This window comes from Gloeophyllum trabeum, assembly GCF_000344685.1.
Source record: "Gloeophyllum trabeum ATCC 11539 unplaced genomic scaffold GLOTRscaffold_00014, whole genome shotgun sequence".
In the NCBI taxonomy this organism is placed as follows: Eukaryota; Fungi; Basidiomycota; class Agaricomycetes; order Gloeophyllales; family Gloeophyllaceae; genus Gloeophyllum; species Gloeophyllum trabeum.
The window spans coordinates 450,713-470,094 of NW_006920423.1; the positions used below are offsets into that span (position 1 = coordinate 450,713).

The following is a 19,382-nucleotide window of genomic DNA, read 5'->3' on the forward strand; positions in this document are numbered from 1 at the left end:
ACTGATGACGATGGCTCGTCCGCCGTTGTCCCGCGAAAACTTCGCAAGACCAAGGGCGAAGTCGGTCGAGATAGGTCGCCCCATGACGCCCAGGGCTCTCCGAGACTTCACCCTAGGGTTCATCAACGAGGCCACGGAGAGGTCGAGGATCCCAGGGAACAGCTCGATACCGCCGCTGTCGAGGCGCTACATGGGGGTACACTAGCCCTACTAGATTCACCCCTGGGAACACCACACGGACAGGATTTACCAGACCCCACTGACGGGTATGAAATAGAGGGATGGGCTCATACCTTGTACGAGTAGTGCGGGTGTCCGGCGGGGGGAGACGCCACGCCGCAATATTTTCGTTTCGATTTTCTTCTTTGGCTCATTTCGTATCCGTATCATTCCAAAGTAGACCTGTACGTTCAGTAGTCTTGCACCGTCTTGCAGTGCAGACAGAGAGCCTGGAAGCATTTGAAACCGCGCGAGTATGGTCTTCGGCACCTGCCGTGAGAACATATGAGTCCGACTTCAACCACATCCCCCCCAGTTCGCACCTTGACCACCATCGCCCACTATCGCCCAGAAACAATTGCAACAATGTCCTCCTGCTTCAACAATCTTTCGTCTTCTTTGGAAAGCTTCGTCCTGCGCACATCGCCTGCGGCCGACATCGTCACGCGTGATAATAGTGCCACATCGTCCGTCGTCGTCGACGACGACTTCGACGCGTTGATGGACGCTATATACACTCCGCAAAACTTAGTCGACGCGACTGTTGAGGTACGATCTCTTCTCGACGCGTGATGTGACCACATTCACTGAAGAAAATTGGTTATTAGTCGTCCTCGCTGAAAGAACGGGAAATAATCAACCAGGCGGAAGTGGCGCCTACGCCTGAACCCGTTCTCTATCAACCTAAGCCCCGTCGTGCGCGTCCTGCCTGGATCGACGCGAAGATGTTCGAGCCCACCCTCCTCCCAATCCCACGCCCCGCTATCGATGTCGTCGACGACGCGTACGGCGTCTTCAAAACGGCGTTGGGTGGGTACGAGGACGAGGAGGCCTTTGAGCCGACGGAGTCACACAGAATGCTGTCGCAGCTCTCGTGGATCCAGCACATTGAAGGCCCGACTGTCGCGTGGCCGCCCCCCATTGTCCCCTTCATCTTCGACCCCTTCGAGGACCTCGTCGACAAGCCCGAGCCGACCTCACCATCCGCGTCGGCCTACTCGTATCTCAACCTTTCGCCCGCGTCCACCACCGAGCAATTGCCTACCATCGCCACGCCGCCCGACGACGACCGCTCGGCGACTGCCGTGCCCATGCAACATGCGCCACACGCATCGGGGTCGGACTCAGACACGCCGGCATGGCCCAAGCTTGACGGGACACGCCCGATTACGCCTGGGAAGCTCCGCGAGTACGCGGACAAGTGCGCCGCTGTGGCACAGGCGCAACTCCAGCGATCGCCGCCCAAGCCACCGACGGCGCCACAAGAGCCACGGCGACCGCGCCCTTACCTCGACCGCTATCAGCGCATGACCGCCGCCGCCGCCGTTCCGCTAGCTGTTCCTCTGTAGCAATCGACAATATGGTGAAGGTCGCGGGCTAACCAACGTCTGCGCGGGGTGGGGCAGAGACATCCCCATGCTGATTAGGACAAGAAGGCCGCAATCGAGGGTATATATCTTGCGGTACGGGATCCATGATTCTGTGGAGTGTTGGATGAATCTTGAATGGAAGAGCGTCGGATTCCTCAGTGTAGTTGTATAATATTCCGTTGGTTCCATCTTGTACGAGTAGCGAAGCGTTATCGGAGAGGGGATAGCCACCTCTGTGTTTCTTTGTCTTTTTCTCCTGGGTTTCTTTGCACCGTTTGTACTATCAGCTGGTACGAGCAGAATAGACGTGTTCCGCTCTCCATCCATCCATATCGCTGGGCCTCCTACCTGAGAGGCGTGACGATGACGAGGCGCTGAGCACCGTTAGCCGAGCCCGGCCGCTGCCGAAGACTACAAGGATCCATCGACAAGGCGATGGCGCTGTAGCCCAGTTGCCCTTGATGTTCGTCGACGTGCAGTTCGACCAGCCCCCGTCTTACAGGCCACGATCTAGGCGATGGATCGGGTAGGGCGGTTAATCAGGACGTCGAAGTGGGATTTGCGCCACAGCGGCCAGTGTAGCGTCTGTAAGTAAACTGATGATCTCGCTCGAAAGCGACACCGTCAGTATACTCAGAGCGTCTACATAGGCAACTGAAGCGACTGAAGCAGTTTAGAAGGATGTGATTTACTACGGTGAGGCATGTATTTGAAAGAAAGTCCAATTTACTGACCCTGGAGGCAAACCACGTTCGTGACGCACGTATTGCAATCTTCTCCTGGACGATGTTCCCTAGATACCTCCCCGGTGACCAAGGCCAGTTCTGAGGCATGGCTGTAAATATGCGTCTGCAAAGGAGGAAGTCGCCGATACTACGACAGAACGACGCCACCAGAGCAAGCCATTTACGTCAAATGAGGAGGGATCCCTTGGGTGCGTGGTTGTCCCGACAATGTTAGAAGATCCATGTTGACTAATGGCATCTCAGAGAGTATAGCGACAACTAGATGACGAGGGCCCAGAGTAGCCACCAGCTCGAGCGAAAGAATGGCATGCTCGGGTCTACGGCCTGGATGAATTACGAGGAAGTCGCCGATTTTCCTCGATCAAGCTAGTCCTGACGCACTCGTCCCTCGACGCCCAGAAGAATGCTCGCATATGGTTGGATATCCAGTTGCTGACAAGTATCAGAGGAACAAGGAAGTTGATTGCGCAAGATGATTGTGTCCGTTGTGAGTCTCCCTGGTCTGTAAGTCGCCACTGAGTTGTCTACTAGGGAGAAAGTAGGCCAGGCAGGAAGACGTTGGGCCACAAGCATCGAAGAAATTGCTTGCGGGGGGTTGTTCGATTGACAGCGAGAAGATGCGATCCGAGCCCGATCTTCTCCTAGGACGGACCCTTAGATGGTCCTCAACCTCCTCGAACCAGTCATGCGTTTCCGCCAATGCAGTCCATTCCGTAGCAGTCTGCTCACGTCGGAAGCCCCTTATCATCCAGGATTTCATGTGGGTCCCAGCCTCTCAGTGATCGGTCAGATGGACGCTCCGCCCCAAGTCCTCCTTGTCTAGATATTTCAAGTGCCACGCCTAAGGTGCGATACGTGAAGATGTCACTACACAGTACAGTTGGTGACGAGTGTTCCGATGTCCTCCAGGGACGCAAAACGAAGTATACGGAAGGCACCCAGGCAGTAGAAACGACCTCTAGTCAGACTCGAGCCATGTCAAACTCAGAGAACCCAGCGGAGAAAGATGGGACGGAATACGTGCCAGACGGTGCCGACGAGGAGGGGAAGCGGAATGGCACGACTGACTCTTGTTCTTTGGGGACGGCATTTGCCATGCTTGTCGTAAGATACGCGTCGCGTGGAAGCGCGATTAGCGACAAGGTTTGTGGCGCCCGATTTCAACTCCGAGTCTCCGTTTCGGTTCCTGGCGCGGTACGCAGACAATCTGTGGCATCGAACCAGGGAAAGGCAAGAGAGGACGGAGGTCCACTGGGTGAATAATAGGTATATACATTCACATGAACTTCAATTTGCCAATACATGAGTGCAATACCGACGTGGACGGAAACCCGACCTGAACTCTGGGAGGCTCCGGTGGATCGCCGCGCTCCCGTACTTACGCGTGCAAGCGGTCGACAGGGGACGTACGCTGAAACTGGGCGTCGCGAACATCCGCGGGCTTGGTCAATTTGCATATATTGCTAGCAGAATCCTGCGTCCAAGATATACTGGATGTGTACTGCAGTGTAAGTCGTTACGAAGTCGCTGGCAATTAACAAGAGCCGTTTGTCCTCGAGCTTGCAAGTCTCGCGGAATCATAGCTCTCGCACCAGTCGAAGGTATTCATCCTCCGGGCTTATGTATTTGGGATCGGCGGGACACCGTAAAAGCGGGGGTACGACAAAATTCTCATCGAACGTGTTAAACATCGTGCAGAAAGCAATACCACACTGCTTCAGTTTGCTTCGAACTGTCCAATCATGGGGTGTACCCGACTCTAACAATAGTTGTGAAGTAATGTCAGTTGTGATGGCGGGGGGTGAATGGAAATACCAGACTTACACACTTGACATGCCGTTCAGGTGAGTGACGGAAGACTGTATATATCAGCCTCAAGATATTGACGTCCGTCTACAGATTTCGCCAAATGGATTAAACCCCTTCGATAAACCGAGGCGAGTGTCAGCCCGCGGGTAGTCAGGACGAGTCCTCCCACGACTTCTCACAGTGCAGTATAGGAACTGAAAAGCCTGAAGGTGAGAAGCGGATGTCGCCGCATTATGACGCTGAACGAGAAAAGACTCACTGTGCCTTGAAGAGATGGCAAGTAACGAGTGTGGTCTTGTCCAAGCGCATGTGTTACGTGCAGCATGTCATTGTCCGTAATATGACTCATGCACGGTGATGCAGAGGATACAACCGAACTCCTTAAGGGGTGCATATCCTCGTTTCCTGTATGCACCGGTCATGGTTAGATTCATGATCAGGCTGACGGGACAAAATACTTAGCAAGTGTGTTACATACCTCGGGCCTGAGGGGGATAGGATCGGAGAGCTTAGTACTCGATATGCATTCGGAAGGAACCACTGAAGATGCGTAGAGATACGCGGCAACTTGTTCCAATCAAACAAACACACACACGAACGGACATTGAAAGATGTGAAGCAGGCGTAGTTCAGGTCGTCTCGAAGCTCCCTCACCCGACTAGGGCGCCGCTTTCCAACCCCTAACCACGGGCTGGGCTGTAGGCGTACATTGCACCTTGTTACGGAGTTGGACACCAAGAATCTTGTTACGGAATTAGGTGCACCATTGACTGCCTCAAGACATCTGGGAGGACGCCAAGAAGCTTCTATATATCGAGTTGGAAGCTGAAATCCGTGGGTAGCGGACGCGACGAGAGGAACTCGACGGTGTACGGAAGCGTGCTTGTTTCCCCGCGCCTCGAGAACTACTAGTATACTGTGGCTCGGGACTCTTCCCGATGATGGTACGGGTACGCCACTCTGGCGGAGGGTTAGGGCCGCGGCGACCGATTGGTCCTGCGCCAACCTGGAAGGCGAAGTCAAACAAATTCAGAGAAACTATGGTTAGTTGGCTACTTGCGAAGAACACGGCGTGAGCTGGAGGGGCCATGTTTGGACTGCCGTATGGTCCATATGTGGCATCCTACGGTTGGTAGCTTTGTATTGACACAGGTCCACCTGGTGCACAAAGACACTCTTTGAGGGGGGGAAGGGTGACGCTCGAGCTGGGAGTGCAAGGAACACTGTACAGTTGGTATATTTGATCATCCATCTGCCTCCGTAGGCAAGCAGCCTGAGGGCGGCATAGCAAATTTACCAACCTAGTGTGATTTGCCTCTACCGTGCGACGATTTGGACTTGCGACTTGTGCATATACCGCTCTTATTGAAGCAAAAGGCAAGTGGCGACTGCTCCGCCGATACTGCTCCTCAGGCCCTGATCGCAGCCTCCCGAGACGCGGGCACCTACTGCATGTCTTCAGCGTTCATGAAGTACTCTCGGAATCAAGGGAAGCCATGGACGGGTATAGAGGCATGAATGTGGACATCCTATCCAAGGCGATCGTCCAGTCGAAGGAGGACGGTTTTTCAGGATGAGAGTACCTGAGGGAAACCCAGGTGAGTCCTCGATACCTTCTTAACCACCGTATGTGAGAGCGAACGATGCAGGAGAGCAGTCGTGGCCTGGTCAGACGTGCTTACATTTTCCTCTCACCTGTTGCAAGACGTTATCACCTCAAAATGGTCCAGGTGGCCTCATGTACAACTCCACAAGGTGCATCGACACTGCCAAAGCCAAGAAGCTGCCAACATGACGTCCCTTTCCCTGCGAGTCTGTTGCGGAACGTGTGACTGTGACAAAAGGAAGCCAGGAACGTTCGGTCTTTGATGACGACGGAGCCCTCCAGGCCGAGAACAACAGAGGCCAAAAACGCACCTGCGTATTTACTTTGCGAGTGATTGCCAACATGTGGGAGTAACATCTCCTCGCACAGTAGGGCAGATGAGACAGATGTACACAAACTTTGCAGGCGAGCATGGCGAAGGGTGACTAGTGGCCCTTAAATGCGATCCAGGAGTATTCGTTGCAGGAGTGGAAGATGGGCCGAGCCGCAGTGAGTATAACTAACCAGGACCACATGCATGTCGATAGTCGTCGGGAGAGAATAGCATATACGATGCAGTAAAAGCGGACCGACATCATACCGGAACGCGTCGACACAGCTATGGCGACTTTTTCTCCTCTTTCCCTCCCTCACTTGAGGAAGACCCCCATAGCCACTCAAACCAATTGCCCCCACTCTGCCCCTCCCTCTGCTTCGCCAACTCTTCTACCCGCATATGCTTCGATACCTTATTCGCATCTCCATCCAGGGCCTTCACGCTACCATCGCCTTCCCCACTAGAACCCCACCTTTTAAACCCAAGCAGCCCCTTCGCGCTCTGCTCCCGCTCATGCGCTTCCTCCGCCTCCCGCAGGCGTTCCTCGAATTCCTGGCGCTCCTTCGCGGCGTTCGCAAGCAGGCGCTCCTGCTCCGAGCGGGCCTTTTCCTCCTGCTGCTTCTGCGTGCGTCCGTACGCATACGAGCCAGCGACAACGGCGGCAATGGTCAGGCCCTGCGCGATGATGCGCACACGCAGCCAATTGTTGAAGGATTTAGGCTGGCCGGAGCGCATTTTCACAGTCGCCATTGTGAGTGCGACGCATGTTGCGAGAGTGCCTGGTAGTACGATAGAATGGAGAATATATGGGTCATGGATCTGGACGAGGATGAGAGAAGAACGTGACGGACCGATGGGGACCAGCGGCTCCTCCTTAAACTTCCGAATTGCTTTGTCTCTGAAGCTCTCAGTCGTGCGCGCAGCAGGGACGGGCGTCGGAAAGCTCATTTCGAGGGTTCGATTAACGGTAGAACGAACTTGAATGCAGAGCACTTCACGCCAGAGAGACTTTCAGTCAGAGACTATTAGATAGACCTGAACCGCTCGTATCGTCCCCCAAAATTCGGCAACCAGCTTCAGTGTGTGGTGAGCCCGGGGAGTGCAGTACGAGCAGTCCCTGCTCTGAGTTCGAGATGAAGAGTGCCATGGAGCGTGCCATGGGAAAGATCGGAGTAACGCCGGGAAGTCGTGCCGTCCAACTTGGGCGGCACGCTATTGGCTGCCGCCACCACTTGCTGATGCTCTCTTATAATTATTGTTCTAACTGCCGCTGTCTGACTTCAACGCCCCGAAACTTATTGTTCCCTTCTCGTGTATGTATTCAAGTAATTTGAATCCCTGCTGTACAACATTCACTGATCTGTGAGGCAGGCAAACATAAATACTGTAGGGTCCTGCTCTGTCGCAAAATTGGCGTTGAAACTTCGACACTAGACTTCAGGATCGTCACACTTTTCAATATTCGTTTTATATAGTCTAATATAGACTTATTTCTTGATTCAGTCCTCTTTAACTGCACAAGAAGATATAAGAATCCACCGATCATGGAGCACGTCGTACTTAATACATGGAAAGCCTCGACTCTGGAGGACTTTTCGATCCAACTGGAAGTGGGCTCTCCGGAGGCCAAGATATCACAGCGCTGTGGCATAGGCAGTAATAACACTGGCTTGGGATCTGGCTATCTCAAACGCTCCCGGTCGCGATGGCTCTAACGTGCGTCTGAGCTGCCACACTTGAATCGGACAATGCCTCCAAACCTCTGAGCTGCAACGCCGCCACGCTTGGCTGAATCCCAATATGCAATATGCCACTCAGCTTACCCTTAGCGGTGTCCCGTGCTACGCTTTGACTGTGTCCTCCAAGGTATATAAGACCTGGAAGATCATGGGGGAAATGCATCACTCGCACTCCCCTCACACTTCCCCTCGAGCTCTCTTTTTAGCTAAGCGAACATGAAGAAACTAAGAGTCCGCTCTGCGCTGCATGAGACAGATATACAGGACCACCCGCCCGGCGATTCCCCTTTTATCGCCGGCTTAGAGACTGCAAGACACTCGAACGGGGCGTCTCGAGGTCTGCAATGGTACGACGCCCAGGCCGTAGCGTACTAAGGTGCAAGACCCGACAGTGGATACAGGTCAGTCGCTTACTACGTCGAGCTCGTAGTTGCGCTTACAGCCCACATAGTCGTCCTCGATCGACGTGTCGGGCGACTGGACTCTCGAGAGACACAGCGATCACTGATGTCTTTCTCCAATGTCATGGGGCCTTTCTATGATGAGAGTGCCCTATTACTCCGGGCCCACGCCCCCATCTTTGAAGACCAGTGCATAGGCGTCGGCGGTTTGCCTACCCTGTGACTTATTCACGGTTAGTCTGCCGCCAACTTTACATCGAAACCTTTCTCATTATGATATCTAAAGGACCGCTACCAAGCCCATGAAGCCTACTGTCTGTAGGCGTGTGTTACTGACACCTGCGGCAGCATTGCTTATTCGCCTGGACGAATGTTGGGTATGCATGAGTCGGACATTGGCAGGCAGGTGGGAACTTGGCGGCACTCGGATTACTCGGTGTCGTCATCTCAGCATAGCTTACGAGGACACCGCTTCTCGAAGCACTTAACAGATATTCATCAGGGTGCGAACTGTGTCCCCATTGACGTTGCAGACGGACTGGCGGGATGCTGTAGCGACATCGTGGATGACATGTGTACCCTTGTACATGTGGTACTTTGAGGGACCATTTCTTCCTGGTGAGCTTACAGTAGACACACTTCTTGGCATCCCGCAGCTAATCATGTGTCCAGGACCTTCATGTGAAACTATATCACCCACCAAAAGAAATCAAGGTGATCCAGCCTCGGTCCCATTCACCGCCCCGCTCAAATACGGTCTTGTATTCGAGCGAGGTGGTGAATCGCGACCTCGGCCATGTCCATACATGATTAACTATTAATAGGCAGATGGTGTCTCGCCGCTGCCTTCCCTCAGGATATGGTAATGGGTATGTTCCCAATAGTATTGCCGCCTGGCAGTCTCTTCTGGACATATACAGTGCTGAGTCAGTTTTTTTTTTTTTTTTTTTTTTGAATCCAATTATGGTCCCGAGGGCGTTGCCCTTATGTTGGACCTTACATACAACATGCTACAATCTATGCTGCAGGACGCGGAAGTGAGACTGAAACAATGCTGAGTCAGTTTACCGCATGATAATACACCTCAATAGAATCTGATAATGTAAAATTGAGGAATTGTATGAACATTATCCATGACTTGTAATGTACACGTGTGTACCATTCATTGAAAAACACTGAGAATACCATTGAAGGCGCCGTGAGCGCATCGTACGCTAATAGTGTACAGGATATCACTGCGAAGTGACGTTGTGGTGGGAATGGGGAGGGATGTAGGGCAACAGAAGCTACTGTACGTACCAATAGATCCTCAGCCGCACTCCAGCCGCAAAGCTATATGCCGTTGCATGTAGGATGCTGCTTCCCCCAACAAAAGAACTGGACTGAGAAGTGTAGTGCAGCCCCAGTCTACAAAATAAAAGCAATTTCAGAGCCACAGCTCTTGCAAATGGCAAGCTCGAAAGTTGGGAGTCGTGGCAGCCTGAATCCCCTCGCGCGAACCACGACTAGGTCGATCGTAATCTCGGAGTTGACTCCTCCTCCTTAAAGCTGCGCACAGGAAATATCTTTTCTGCTGCCCTGCATCCGAAGGCATTCCGTGGGGACCAGGAGTGAATATCACCAGCACTGGCTTTGAGTCTAAGGAAGTTTGGCACGAAGTGAGGAACGGTCGGAGAATACCGAGCTTGAGGTGTAACTTTGGCGACACGCTATTGGCTGCCACGGCGGTTCGCTGGCAGTCTTCTTGCAAATGTTTTCCTTGTGCGAGTACTCCATTGCTTCATCGCTATATTTCTTTTCACACTAACAGTACACTCGGCCATAATAACGCGCTGTCGTGTCAAGTCCACCACTGAGTCGGCCTTCAGCTGCGGCTCGGCACTCCCAAGTTCTCGCCCATGTCAGTGTGAGTTTACTCTATCCCTCAAGCTACCCAATTCCGTGCTTTAGACAGGGATGCATGGCGATAGAGAAGCATACTAAGGGTGCTTGATACGTTACAAGACTCTGCCTCACCATCCTCCACCTCGCACCGAATGTATTCCTCCCGAGCGAGTCGGAAAGTGATGCTCAACCACGCTTGCGTGATAGTCCTTTCTGGTTACTCTTGGTCACGCCGCTTTGACTGTTTGGAAAGCCACGCACGACCTGTGTCATTGTTCTATAGCAGGTGTCTCAGATAATAGCCTTCGAGTGGCATGTGAGACGTCAGACAGTGTCTTCGTGGCTCGAAGTGCACCTTCCTGAAAGCCAGTGGTATCCAAACGTGAAGACCACATACAATGACATATGCTAATGTTTTGACTCCCTCCACTTACGCCTTATTGTCATAGCTTCCACTTGACCCACGCGTGGCAGGTCAGTGTGTCCGAGGCTCGAAGTCGCCACGTCGCCACGCTTGGCTGACACACCCACCGTGCCACTGAAGCGCGATAGCGGTTCGGGTGGCATCTGAGTGGCCGCTTACTTACATTCTGCGGGTATATAAGAGCGGCGAGCTGACGGGGGTAAGGCATCACTCACATCCCCTCCTACCGCCCTCGAGTTCACATCTCAATCGGCAGAGATGAGGAGAAGACGACCTCTACTTGCACCACACGAGACAGACTACAGGACCACCTCCCCCAGCTGCCCAAAGTAAGTCCACTCTCCTTGCCATTGCCGGTCAGCGCAATCTCCTAACCCACGTACCGTGTCGCAGTCAGGCCAGCCTTCGGGTCCGCGGGCTCGCGTGACATGGCTTCTTTTTCTTGTAGCCACTGTCCTTCGTGAACGCGGGGACAGCCCGGTAACGGGTACAGCACTCCCCTGGACGTGCCGATCCCAAGCTGGTACCATCTGACGACAATGCTATGGGAGTCGTCTCTCATGGGCAGAGTCGGACGTTCCGCAGTCGGAAATCGGCCCCTTCGAGAGGCCGCGTCTCGTGAGTGCTCCCTGTGCCTCTGCCAGTATCCCCACTGACGAAATGCTCCACTACTTGGTCAGCTCATGTCTGGGCACCCTGTACCAGCCCGACGGTGAGCGACGAAGTCTTCGCATACCTGCGCAGGCTGCCCTACTACAGGACCCAGGTCCTGTCGTCCATGGCGCGGTACGTGTTCAACATTCAGCTCACCTTACTCCGGCGCGCTTACACAGGCTCTAGAAACTGTAAGCAATACTGCACCTCGAGTTGGCCGAGCGGGGTCATGTCATCCGGGCACCGATTCCTGGCGTAGGAGGACACGGCGCCGGTGCATCCCGTGCTTCGGAGTTCAACCCATAAACGGTCAGGAAGCGCGTGATCCAGCCGCAATGGAGCGTTACATCGCCGGAGTGAGACCGACCCGCAGGAGACAGGACAGTATCAAGCCACACACACGGCTCAGGCGCCGTTCACCACCTCGCCCGGATATGGTTGGTATCTGCGCGGGGTGGCGAATCACGTCCTGAGCCTTCCAACGTCGTGCTTGTGTCCAGAGGCTTTCTCGGACTACGATTGATATCTGTTAGTGAGAGAACACCTCAGACCCGTAGGCGGGAGTACCCGAGGTCGGCTCACACCAAACCGTAAGCACAGAGGAGGGTAGGGCGGAGGAGGGCCGGCGTGGACGTGTACACGTACGGCGCGACGGGCAGAGCGAGAGCGCGCCCGGGGCGCTGCACCTGCTCGGCCTGAGGAAGCTGAATCTGTGGACTGCGTTCGACGCTGACATACCATACTGCGTTGATACTCACACCCGCCAATTCGGCTGCGGACGCCATGCTCGGGGCCCCGCCGCGCATGTGCAGTTCGCGCTGGCCTACCTGCCATTAGGTGCGGAGTGGATGTTCAAGGACACGGACCGGCACGCGTACGACGGGTCCTCGGTGGATCATCGTAAGAAATGGAGGAGGCGGTCGCGGCTCCTGTCAGGCCCGATGGGTTCATCGGCAGGATTGGGACGGGAGGGCGATTTAAGGGGATATTTTCTTGGGTTGATCGTCGGTTGAGGGATTAGCAGGAGCGCATATACCCCTGGAACATGTTAAGATTGGTACGGGTGGTATTAAACTGCTCACCGGCTCACTGCTGTCGCCATGTGTAATTTGTGTAGATTTTCCACTCATGTGGAAAATGAGGTAGCATATAGTGATTTCTGCTGCCCACTCGGGACCGAGACAGAAATGTCAACTAGAGTCTTCCATTTCCAAGCAAAGTCATCTCAGAAGTGCTGTGACCTGCAAAAGTGAGAAAGACCACGGCTTGTAGGTCCATGCGTAACGAACTAGCAGCTCGCTGTACGAAGCAGGATAGCTTATCGTCGTCACACCAAGCTCGGAGCGTAGGGTAGGTGTAGTCATAATAGCGACAACCTGCGAGGCCGGCCGGACAAGCACTCGCCGAGACGGAGTAGACCTGTTCACTAAAATGCGCGGAAACGGAGAGATGGCAAACGCTGTGCGCAAGGGTTTGAAACAGCCAGCAATTCAAGCCCTGGCATACAGCGATACCATCTATGCAAATCCGATACAGGTGCATATACAGAACCAACTTCATGGGTGTCGTCAACAAGATAAAAAGTACATCTACCCGTTTGATGATGCGGGTTGAGTGGTTGATGTATGATGATAACTTCGCAAAAGGTAAGACAAGTTACGGGCGGAACGGCGAAATGTCGTGAGGGTGAGTGCGACCCGCCGATGATGCGGGTGTCTGTGCGCTGAGAAGGATGCGAACGTCATGTCTGTTGTACATCAATTAGCAAGGGATACAATACACTGCCAGCGTTCATTGTCATCAGCGATCGTCGTGCTGCGAAGCATCTCGGTCGACAGACGTACAGCAACACCAGCTAACCCAAGTTCCCTCTAAGGTAGACATCCTAGTTATTCCCCCGCTCCCGCTCTGGCTTCTGCTTCTCAACAACCAGCCTCCACCCGCCATACAGCTGGTTAACCACGGCGCTTCGTTTCAGGACTGCAAGCTCCTTGCGCGCTTCGTTGTAGAACGACGTCAGCTTTTGTGGGTCCTGCTCATTCTTTGTGCGAGAAGCGTCCATACGTTAGTTTTCTAGCATGAAGACGAGGGAGTGCAACGCACCTGGATCTGCCTGAACGTGTCCTTCGTGCGGCGGATAAAGTAGTTCCGGAAGTTGTACGAGCTGAACGCGCGAGAGGCGCGCAGCGTCGAGGCGTAGAGGTTCAGGATGGCGTTGCGGGTCGGCGGCGTCGACATGGTGGATTCGTTGAGGGAGCCGAGGTGGTGGCTGAAGTGCGAGATGCGACTCAGTCCTGAGTAAATGAGATTACTCATGGGAGCGGCATGAGCCGTGTGAAGGAGCAAAGACTCCGTAGCAGTGTGAAGCCCAACGAACTCAGGGCAGATATGATGTCATGGAGCACATCGAGGCTGGCAGCGTACCAAGATGTCCTCCTCGTCCTCGTCCGCCTTCAACGAGGCTTTCTACCTTCTTCACAGGAAACACAAAATACAGGAATATACCAGTAACGAACTGTTGCCATGGAAAGTCTCCCGTTAGACCCGTCGCACCCAGCCGTGCGGGACTACCTCCATCTCATCCGGTGCGTCCAGTCTCCCAGTCCCTCCCAGACTTACTAACGAACCACGCACTTAGCCTGCAAGTCCTAACCCCGCTCTCGCTGGTCATTAACATGGCCACCGTGCTCGTCTGCACCGTCATCGCCGCCCCCGGCATCGGTGAGCCCCCCTCCCTCCTCTCCGCACGCCAACACTAACCGACACGCCCACAGGCGACGTCGCGTCCCTCCACCCAACCCCCATCACCCCCGCCAAGATGCCCATCGCCGTCTACGCGGTGCTCATCTACGTCGCGCAGATCGGGTACTGCCTCCTGCTCGTCACCGCGCGCAAGCCCGCGACGAAGCAGACCTTCCTCAAGGGCGTCGGGCTCGCGCTCGTGCTCGCGAACTGGGCCGTCGCGTTCTGGGCGATCGCGTGGGTGATGCAGGCCTTCCTCCTCTCGACGATTCTGCTGGCGGTCCTGCTGTTGCTGCTCGCGTACGCGAACCTCGTGCTCGCGGTGTACCACGAGCCCGCGAGCTGGAAAGAGCGCCCGCTCGATTTGTTGTTCATACACGCGCCGCTGAAGTTGTTCTTGATATTGGTGATGAATATCGGGTTGGAGGTTAGCATATTGTGCGTATTCGTCCCTTATTCCCTCCGCCCGCTCGGAACTGATACTACGGCCACACCAGCATCATGCTACACCTCACCTACCCGCCCTCGCAGCCCAACGAGGCGATGCGCCACGCCCTCCCCTCCGCGATCGTCATGCTCTCGACGAACATCGTCTCCCTCCTCGTCATCGTCGCGCGGCAGGACCTCGTGTGGTGCATCGGCGCCGTGTGGGTGGCCGTGAGCATCTGGGTCGGGCGCTGGCGCGCCGTCGGCGTTTGGGTGAGTACCGTCTTCCTCTTCTTTACTCCTTTCCATCCTCCCCTTGCCGTTTCCCCGTTTCCACGTGACGCGCATACACCCACACCCACATCCCCTCGCCATCCCCATCTGCCTGCCGAACCCCTACTAACCCCCCACCTTCCTCAGGTCCCCGCCCTCGCATTCACCGTCCTCCACCCCGTCGCGCTCGTCGCCTCTGCGCTCTACCTCCGCCTGCGCAAGCCGAAGCAGCCGATCGCGCTCCCGCCGGACGAGGAGGAGCAGGTGCGTCTGTTTTCGCTCGATCCCCGCTCTCCCTCGTCTCTCTTCTGTGGCACTGAGACGCTGACGAGCTATACCGTAGGCCGCGCGAACGCAGAGACCCGCGGGTGAGGTTACCGCCGAGGACATATGGGGATGAGGCCGTTTCGTTGTGGTCTGCAACACGCATCTATGAGTGTTGGAGTATGGGAGGGTGAGTTGAGTTGGATATAACGCTTGGTTCCCCTTCTGATTGTATGGGGTGATACGTAGGATGATGAACAAACGGAAGAAAATGATATGATATGATATGCACATATTGGTTTTAGTACTTATTGTATGCGACGATAATATACTTGGAAGCCCGAATCAGAAGGGGCGGATAGGGTGCTTGGGCGTTCGCGACTGGTATGTATTATTAAGGCGTGTGTACGCGAAGGCCTACATACAAGCGGCTATGGAACCCTCCTCCGGAGCCAGTGGCGGATCCGGATGCCGTGCAGTGTTGCGGTCATCGCCACTTCAAAGGTACGGCCTTCACTCGAGTTGCCGATGTCTCAGGCTTCTGCCTCGAAAGTCCGTGATATTCACGATCACAACCAGTCAGTCGAAGCAACATATCTCATCAGTAAACAGCTTTAAGTTGATATACTGTTGCTTCGCATGTTACTGGGGAGGCGCAATTCCGGGTCGCGCGGCGAGTTGTTTGCATCTGTTTGGACTCTGCAAGAAAGTGGTCGCAAATCCCCCGCCTTCATAGAGCCTTCCGCATGTCGAAATCACGCATATAAAATGTACCAGCAGGGATGTCATGATACAGAAGATGCAACGTTGGTTTTGAATTTCTGATTTTCCCAATATCAAGTTCATTCGATAGAGGTAACGAGACCGCAAGTACATTTAACAAAAATGTACAACCAACGTTGCATCCGCTCGTTGATATAGATTAACTTTTATCAATCAAGTGACGCGTGAATGTGAACGTAGCACGCTGTAGGTTTTCTGGCAGTAAAGAGCAATTAATGATGCGTCCGAACGCGTCGCGGACGTGACAAGCTGTGACACCATCGCAAAAAGTGTCACACCAAATATCCTGGTCACTGTCCGGGCTCTCCTGCCGCAGCAGAAGCAGGTCCCTTCCCCTATGTTAGAACTGTAAAATCAACATAGTAAATGAGATATATATTCAGCCTTTTACAGCTGTGATCCAGTACTTGCTTTGTCCATTAATTACACAGATTTGTGCTTCCTGGAAATCAAGCTCATCTGTATCAAGGATAGGGAATGCACCCACTGGTGTGCACATAGATATGTTCCAAATGTTTCTAAAGACAATACATAACTTCCCTAAGCACTCCTTTGCCGACCTCAGTGAAATTGACCATCATTTCATCCCGATGGTGGTCAGCTCAGGAATAAGAAGAGACAGACATGTTTATATCTACTACAGTCTGTAATGGTAGAATACCCTTCTTGCTGGTTTACAGTAGTGATATACATTGCTGATGCATGCATAAGGTGAGAATGGAACAGAGGAATGCACAAGAATACAGGGGATACTTGCGACCACCTTTCAGCCACAATCTGCTGACAAATCAACTCGCACCGGAACCGGGCGTTGCGCCTCCCCAATGTTACGAGGCCAAAACGCCAATGGTCACTCGGACGAAGTCTGCACGCGCGACGTCACCCGCAGCGGTGGCCAGCGGCTGGGCTACATTACATACCGCATGCGTGGCTGGTCGGCGACGAAGACTCGACCAATCTTATCTGATGAAACGCGCTGGGTGTATCGCTCCCATTTGTCAATCATTTTACGAGCGTTTACCGTCTCGTGCGGTAGCGGTGCTATTTTCGTCCGCATGATCGAGTATAAAGGTTGCTGCGCATGCATCGACTGTCCACCGCAGCTAACCGAAGAAACTAAGGCAAGTACTGGCGCAGATGGCACCGCAAGCCCACCCCGTCCTCGTCGTAAGCGTCTCAGCTGGTTCACTTATAAGTAGTGTATTGATTGTTTGCATTGCCAGGTCGGCGCAGGCCCGACGGGTCTCATCGCCGCTCTAACCCTCCGCCACAACGGCATACCCGTGCGCATCCTCGAGAAAGCGGACAAGCCATTCACCGGCTCGCGCGCGCTAGGCACCCACGTACGGCCCAACCTCCACGTCTATCTCGTATATACAGCATATTGATGGCATTTTTTGCGGGATCTAGCCGCGCACGTTCGAGGTATACAAGTTCCTGGGCGTCCTGCCCGACATCCTGCGGCTCGGCACGCCCGTGCCCGACAACAGGATCTACAAGTGCCCGCCGGAGGGCACCGAGCTCGCGAAAGAGCTGAAGAACCTCGGGCGGGGGTACCCCACGCCGGGCATGCCGTTCGTACGTCCTTCGCCTTGGACACAATTGGACTGAACATATATGTATCCGGCTGGTGAACATGTACACAGTACAACATGTGGGTGCTGGGTCAAGACGTGACACAGCGCGTCCTGCGCACGCACCTCGAGAAACACGGCGTGCGCGTCGAGTTCGGGACCGAGCTGCGCGCGTTCGCGCAGCACGCGGACCGCGTCGAGGCGCACATCGTCAAACCCGGAGAAGGCCCGAACGGCGCGGAGGAGACGTTCACCGCCAGCTACCTCGTGGGCGCGGACGGCGCGAGAGGTCAGTGCTTCCGTCGACGATACAGTACAAGTATATGTTGATACTGATCCCGATGCCTCCGGACGCAGGTGTGGTGCGCAAGGCGCTCGGGCTGCAGTTCGCCGGTGTGACGCGGGAGGACGCGACAGCCGTCCTCGGGGACGTGCGCGTGCGCGGCGTCTCGCGGGACGTAAGTCCATCCCACGCATGCCGCATACAACCCGCCATCTCAGTACTTCCTCACTGTATGCTAGCACTGGAACCGCTGGATGAAAGGCAACGTGCCCGCGTACGCTAGTCCCCTCCTAACCATTTCCCCCCGCGCCCACGCCTCCGCAGCCTTTCCCTCCTCCCGCGCTACACGCACGACCCCGACGTGTTCGGGATCATCGCCTTTGGGCTCGACGCGACGCGCGACTACGCGCGCTTCGTCGAGGACACGGACGCGTTTAAGCAGTACGTTCGCGAGGTGACGGGCCGGCCGGAGATCGAGATCACGGAGTTTTTGGGGCTGTCGTATGTCAAGTGAGTCTTGAGGCTGGAGGGCGCCCGTATCTTTGAAGTCTATGCTTTTGCGGTACTGAAGGGCGTTTGCAGGTTCAATATCCGCATGGTAAGCGAGTTCGGGAAGGGCAGAGTTTTCATCGCGGGAGGTGAGTCGAGCCATCCCCCTCCCATTACTACTCCGCCCTTGGCTGACCTTGGGCTAGACGCCGCGCACGTCCACAGCCCCACTGGCGGTCAAGGAATGAACAGCAGCATCATGGACGCCGTACGTCCCCCCCCCCCTTACCCTTCCCTTCCCGACTAACTCCTCTCCCTGAATCGCCAGTTCAATCTCGCCTGGAAACTCACGCTCGCGCACAAAAACCTCGCGGCGCCCGGGCTGCTCGCGTCTTACACCGCCGAGCGCCTGCCCGTGATCAAGAACATGCTCACAATGACCACGGAAGTCCTCGACAAGGCGCTCGCGAACAAGGAGGGCGCGTGGGAGCGCGGCGCGCGCTTCTTCCAGCTGGACGTGCACTACCGCGGGAGCGCGATCACGCTCGAGGACGACCCCGAACGCGAGGGCGCGCCGGACCCGCCCGTGAATGTGTACACCTTCGGCACGATGGGGCGGGTGAGGGCGGGTGATAGAGCGCCCGACGCGCCGCACTTGCTCGATTTGAGGAAGGGCAGCGTGGGCACGCTGTTCGACGTGCTCACGCCGGCGAAGCACACCGTGCTGGTGTTCACGCAGGGAAACTCGGCGGCGGATAATGTGCTCGGGGCGCTGCGCGCGTACCCCGCGGCGCATGTGCAGTCCGTGGTGATTATGCCTGCGTTCGCCTCCGTGCGCGAGGACGCGGAACTCCCGGGAGCGGGGTGGGTGCTCAAGGACGCGGACCGGCACGCGTACGAGGGGTACTCGGTCGACCATGCGACGACGGGGCACGAGGCGGTTGTGGTTGTTGTGCGCCCTGATGGATTTGTTGGGGCGATCGGGAGGGGGGCGGGGAGTGTGCAGGCGTATTTTGCGAAGATTCTCTGTTAGCTTGGGATGGTGATTTTGACCTAGCGCTCACTTATACCCTTGGGACTTGGTTTAAACTGCATCAGTAGGTGTTTTGTGTGCTGTCCTCTTGTTGTTCTCCACCGCTCACCGTGTATAGTACATGTAGAATCCCCACTCATACTTAGATTATACTAATCCAGTCGTCCCCACTCGTCGCCTCCGAACGTGAGCTTTACCTCGGCCTGCCCAGCTGAAGCAGCCAATCGCGTTCAAGCAGGACAATGAGGAGCAGGTCCGTTTGTTTCTTTCCTTGCTTGAATCTCGTGTTCATTCCTTTCTCTATCTTCTCTTCCCGATCGATATCTGGATTTGGATGCTGATGAACA

At 55.0% G+C, this 19,382-nt stretch overlaps 6 protein-coding genes across 6 annotated transcripts; 4 read left to right on the plus strand and 2 right to left on the minus strand.

Annotated features, from left to right (window-relative positions):
* Window positions 1-585: 585 nt before the first annotated feature.
* On the plus strand, window positions 586-1,568 carry GLOTRDRAFT_132638 (uncharacterized protein; the record flags this gene model as incomplete). The annotated part of the gene is made up of 2 exons (XM_007871527.1): window positions 586-768; window positions 828-1,568. The coding sequence occupies 2 exons, from the start codon at window positions 586-588 to the stop codon at window positions 1,566-1,568; spliced, it is 924 nt and encodes a 307-aa protein (XP_007869718.1).
* Window positions 1,569-6,183: 4,615 nt separating this feature from the next.
* On the minus strand, window positions 6,184-7,186 carry GLOTRDRAFT_65416 (uncharacterized protein). Its single transcript, XM_007871528.1, has 2 exons — window positions 6,918-7,186; window positions 6,184-6,845 (listed from the first exon to the last, which is right to left on the minus strand). Exons 1-2 carry the CDS (start codon window positions 7,012-7,014, stop codon window positions 6,349-6,351), a joined length of 594 nt encoding a protein of 197 aa, XP_007869719.1. The 5' UTR covers window positions 7,015-7,186; the 3' UTR covers window positions 6,184-6,348.
* A 3,872-nt stretch (window positions 7,187-11,058) lies between these two features.
* Window positions 11,059-12,181, plus strand: GLOTRDRAFT_132640 (uncharacterized protein; the record flags this gene model as incomplete). Its single annotated transcript, XM_007871529.1, has 3 exons — window positions 11,059-11,132; window positions 11,195-11,226; window positions 11,769-12,181. The coding sequence occupies 3 exons, from the start codon at window positions 11,059-11,061 to the stop codon at window positions 12,179-12,181; spliced, it is 519 nt and encodes a 172-aa protein (XP_007869720.1).
* A 604-nt stretch (window positions 12,182-12,785) lies between these two features.
* Window positions 12,786-13,437, minus strand: GLOTRDRAFT_80829 (uncharacterized protein). Its single transcript, XM_007871530.1, has 3 exons — window positions 13,272-13,437; window positions 13,013-13,209; window positions 12,786-12,949 (listed from the first exon to the last, which is right to left on the minus strand). Exons 1-2 carry the CDS (start codon window positions 13,404-13,406, stop codon window positions 13,054-13,056), a joined length of 291 nt encoding a protein of 96 aa, XP_007869721.1. The 5' UTR covers window positions 13,407-13,437; the 3' UTR covers window positions 12,786-12,949; window positions 13,013-13,053.
* A 254-nt stretch (window positions 13,438-13,691) lies between these two features.
* Window positions 13,692-14,981, plus strand: GLOTRDRAFT_48104 (uncharacterized protein; the record flags this gene model as incomplete). Its single annotated transcript, XM_007871386.1, has 5 exons — window positions 13,692-13,753; window positions 13,807-13,889; window positions 13,943-14,303; window positions 14,408-14,609; window positions 14,757-14,981. The coding sequence occupies 5 exons, from the start codon at window positions 13,692-13,694 to the stop codon at window positions 14,979-14,981; spliced, it is 933 nt and encodes a 310-aa protein (XP_007869577.1).
* A 1,812-nt stretch (window positions 14,982-16,793) lies between these two features.
* On the plus strand, window positions 16,794-19,035 carry GLOTRDRAFT_132643 (monooxygenase; the record flags this gene model as incomplete). Its single annotated transcript, XM_007871531.1, has 10 exons — window positions 16,794-16,823; window positions 16,880-16,999; window positions 17,067-17,234; window positions 17,303-17,519; window positions 17,588-17,688; window positions 17,753-17,787; window positions 17,838-18,023; window positions 18,096-18,151; window positions 18,209-18,270; window positions 18,331-19,035. 10 exons carry the CDS (start codon window positions 16,794-16,796, stop codon window positions 19,033-19,035), a joined length of 1,680 nt encoding a protein of 559 aa, XP_007869722.1.
* Between the last annotated feature and the right edge of the window lie 347 nt (window positions 19,036-19,382).

Coding starts and splice junctions, on each gene's coding strand:
- GLOTRDRAFT_65416 (XM_007871528.1), bottom strand. CDS start 7,014: ATGAGCTTTCCGACGCCCGTCCCTGCTGCGCGCACGACTGAGAGCTTC. Junction 6,846..6,917: donor GGAGCCGCTGGTCCCCATCG/GTCCGTCACGTT, acceptor TCGTACTACCAG/GCACTCTCGCAACATGCGTC.
- GLOTRDRAFT_80829 (XM_007871530.1), bottom strand. CDS start 13,406: ATGTCGACGCCGCCGACCCGCAACGCCATCCTGAACCTCTACGCCTCG. Junction 13,210..13,271: donor ACACGTTCAGGCAGATCCAG/GTGCGTTGCACT, acceptor TCTCGCACAAAG/AATGAGCAGGACCCACAAAA.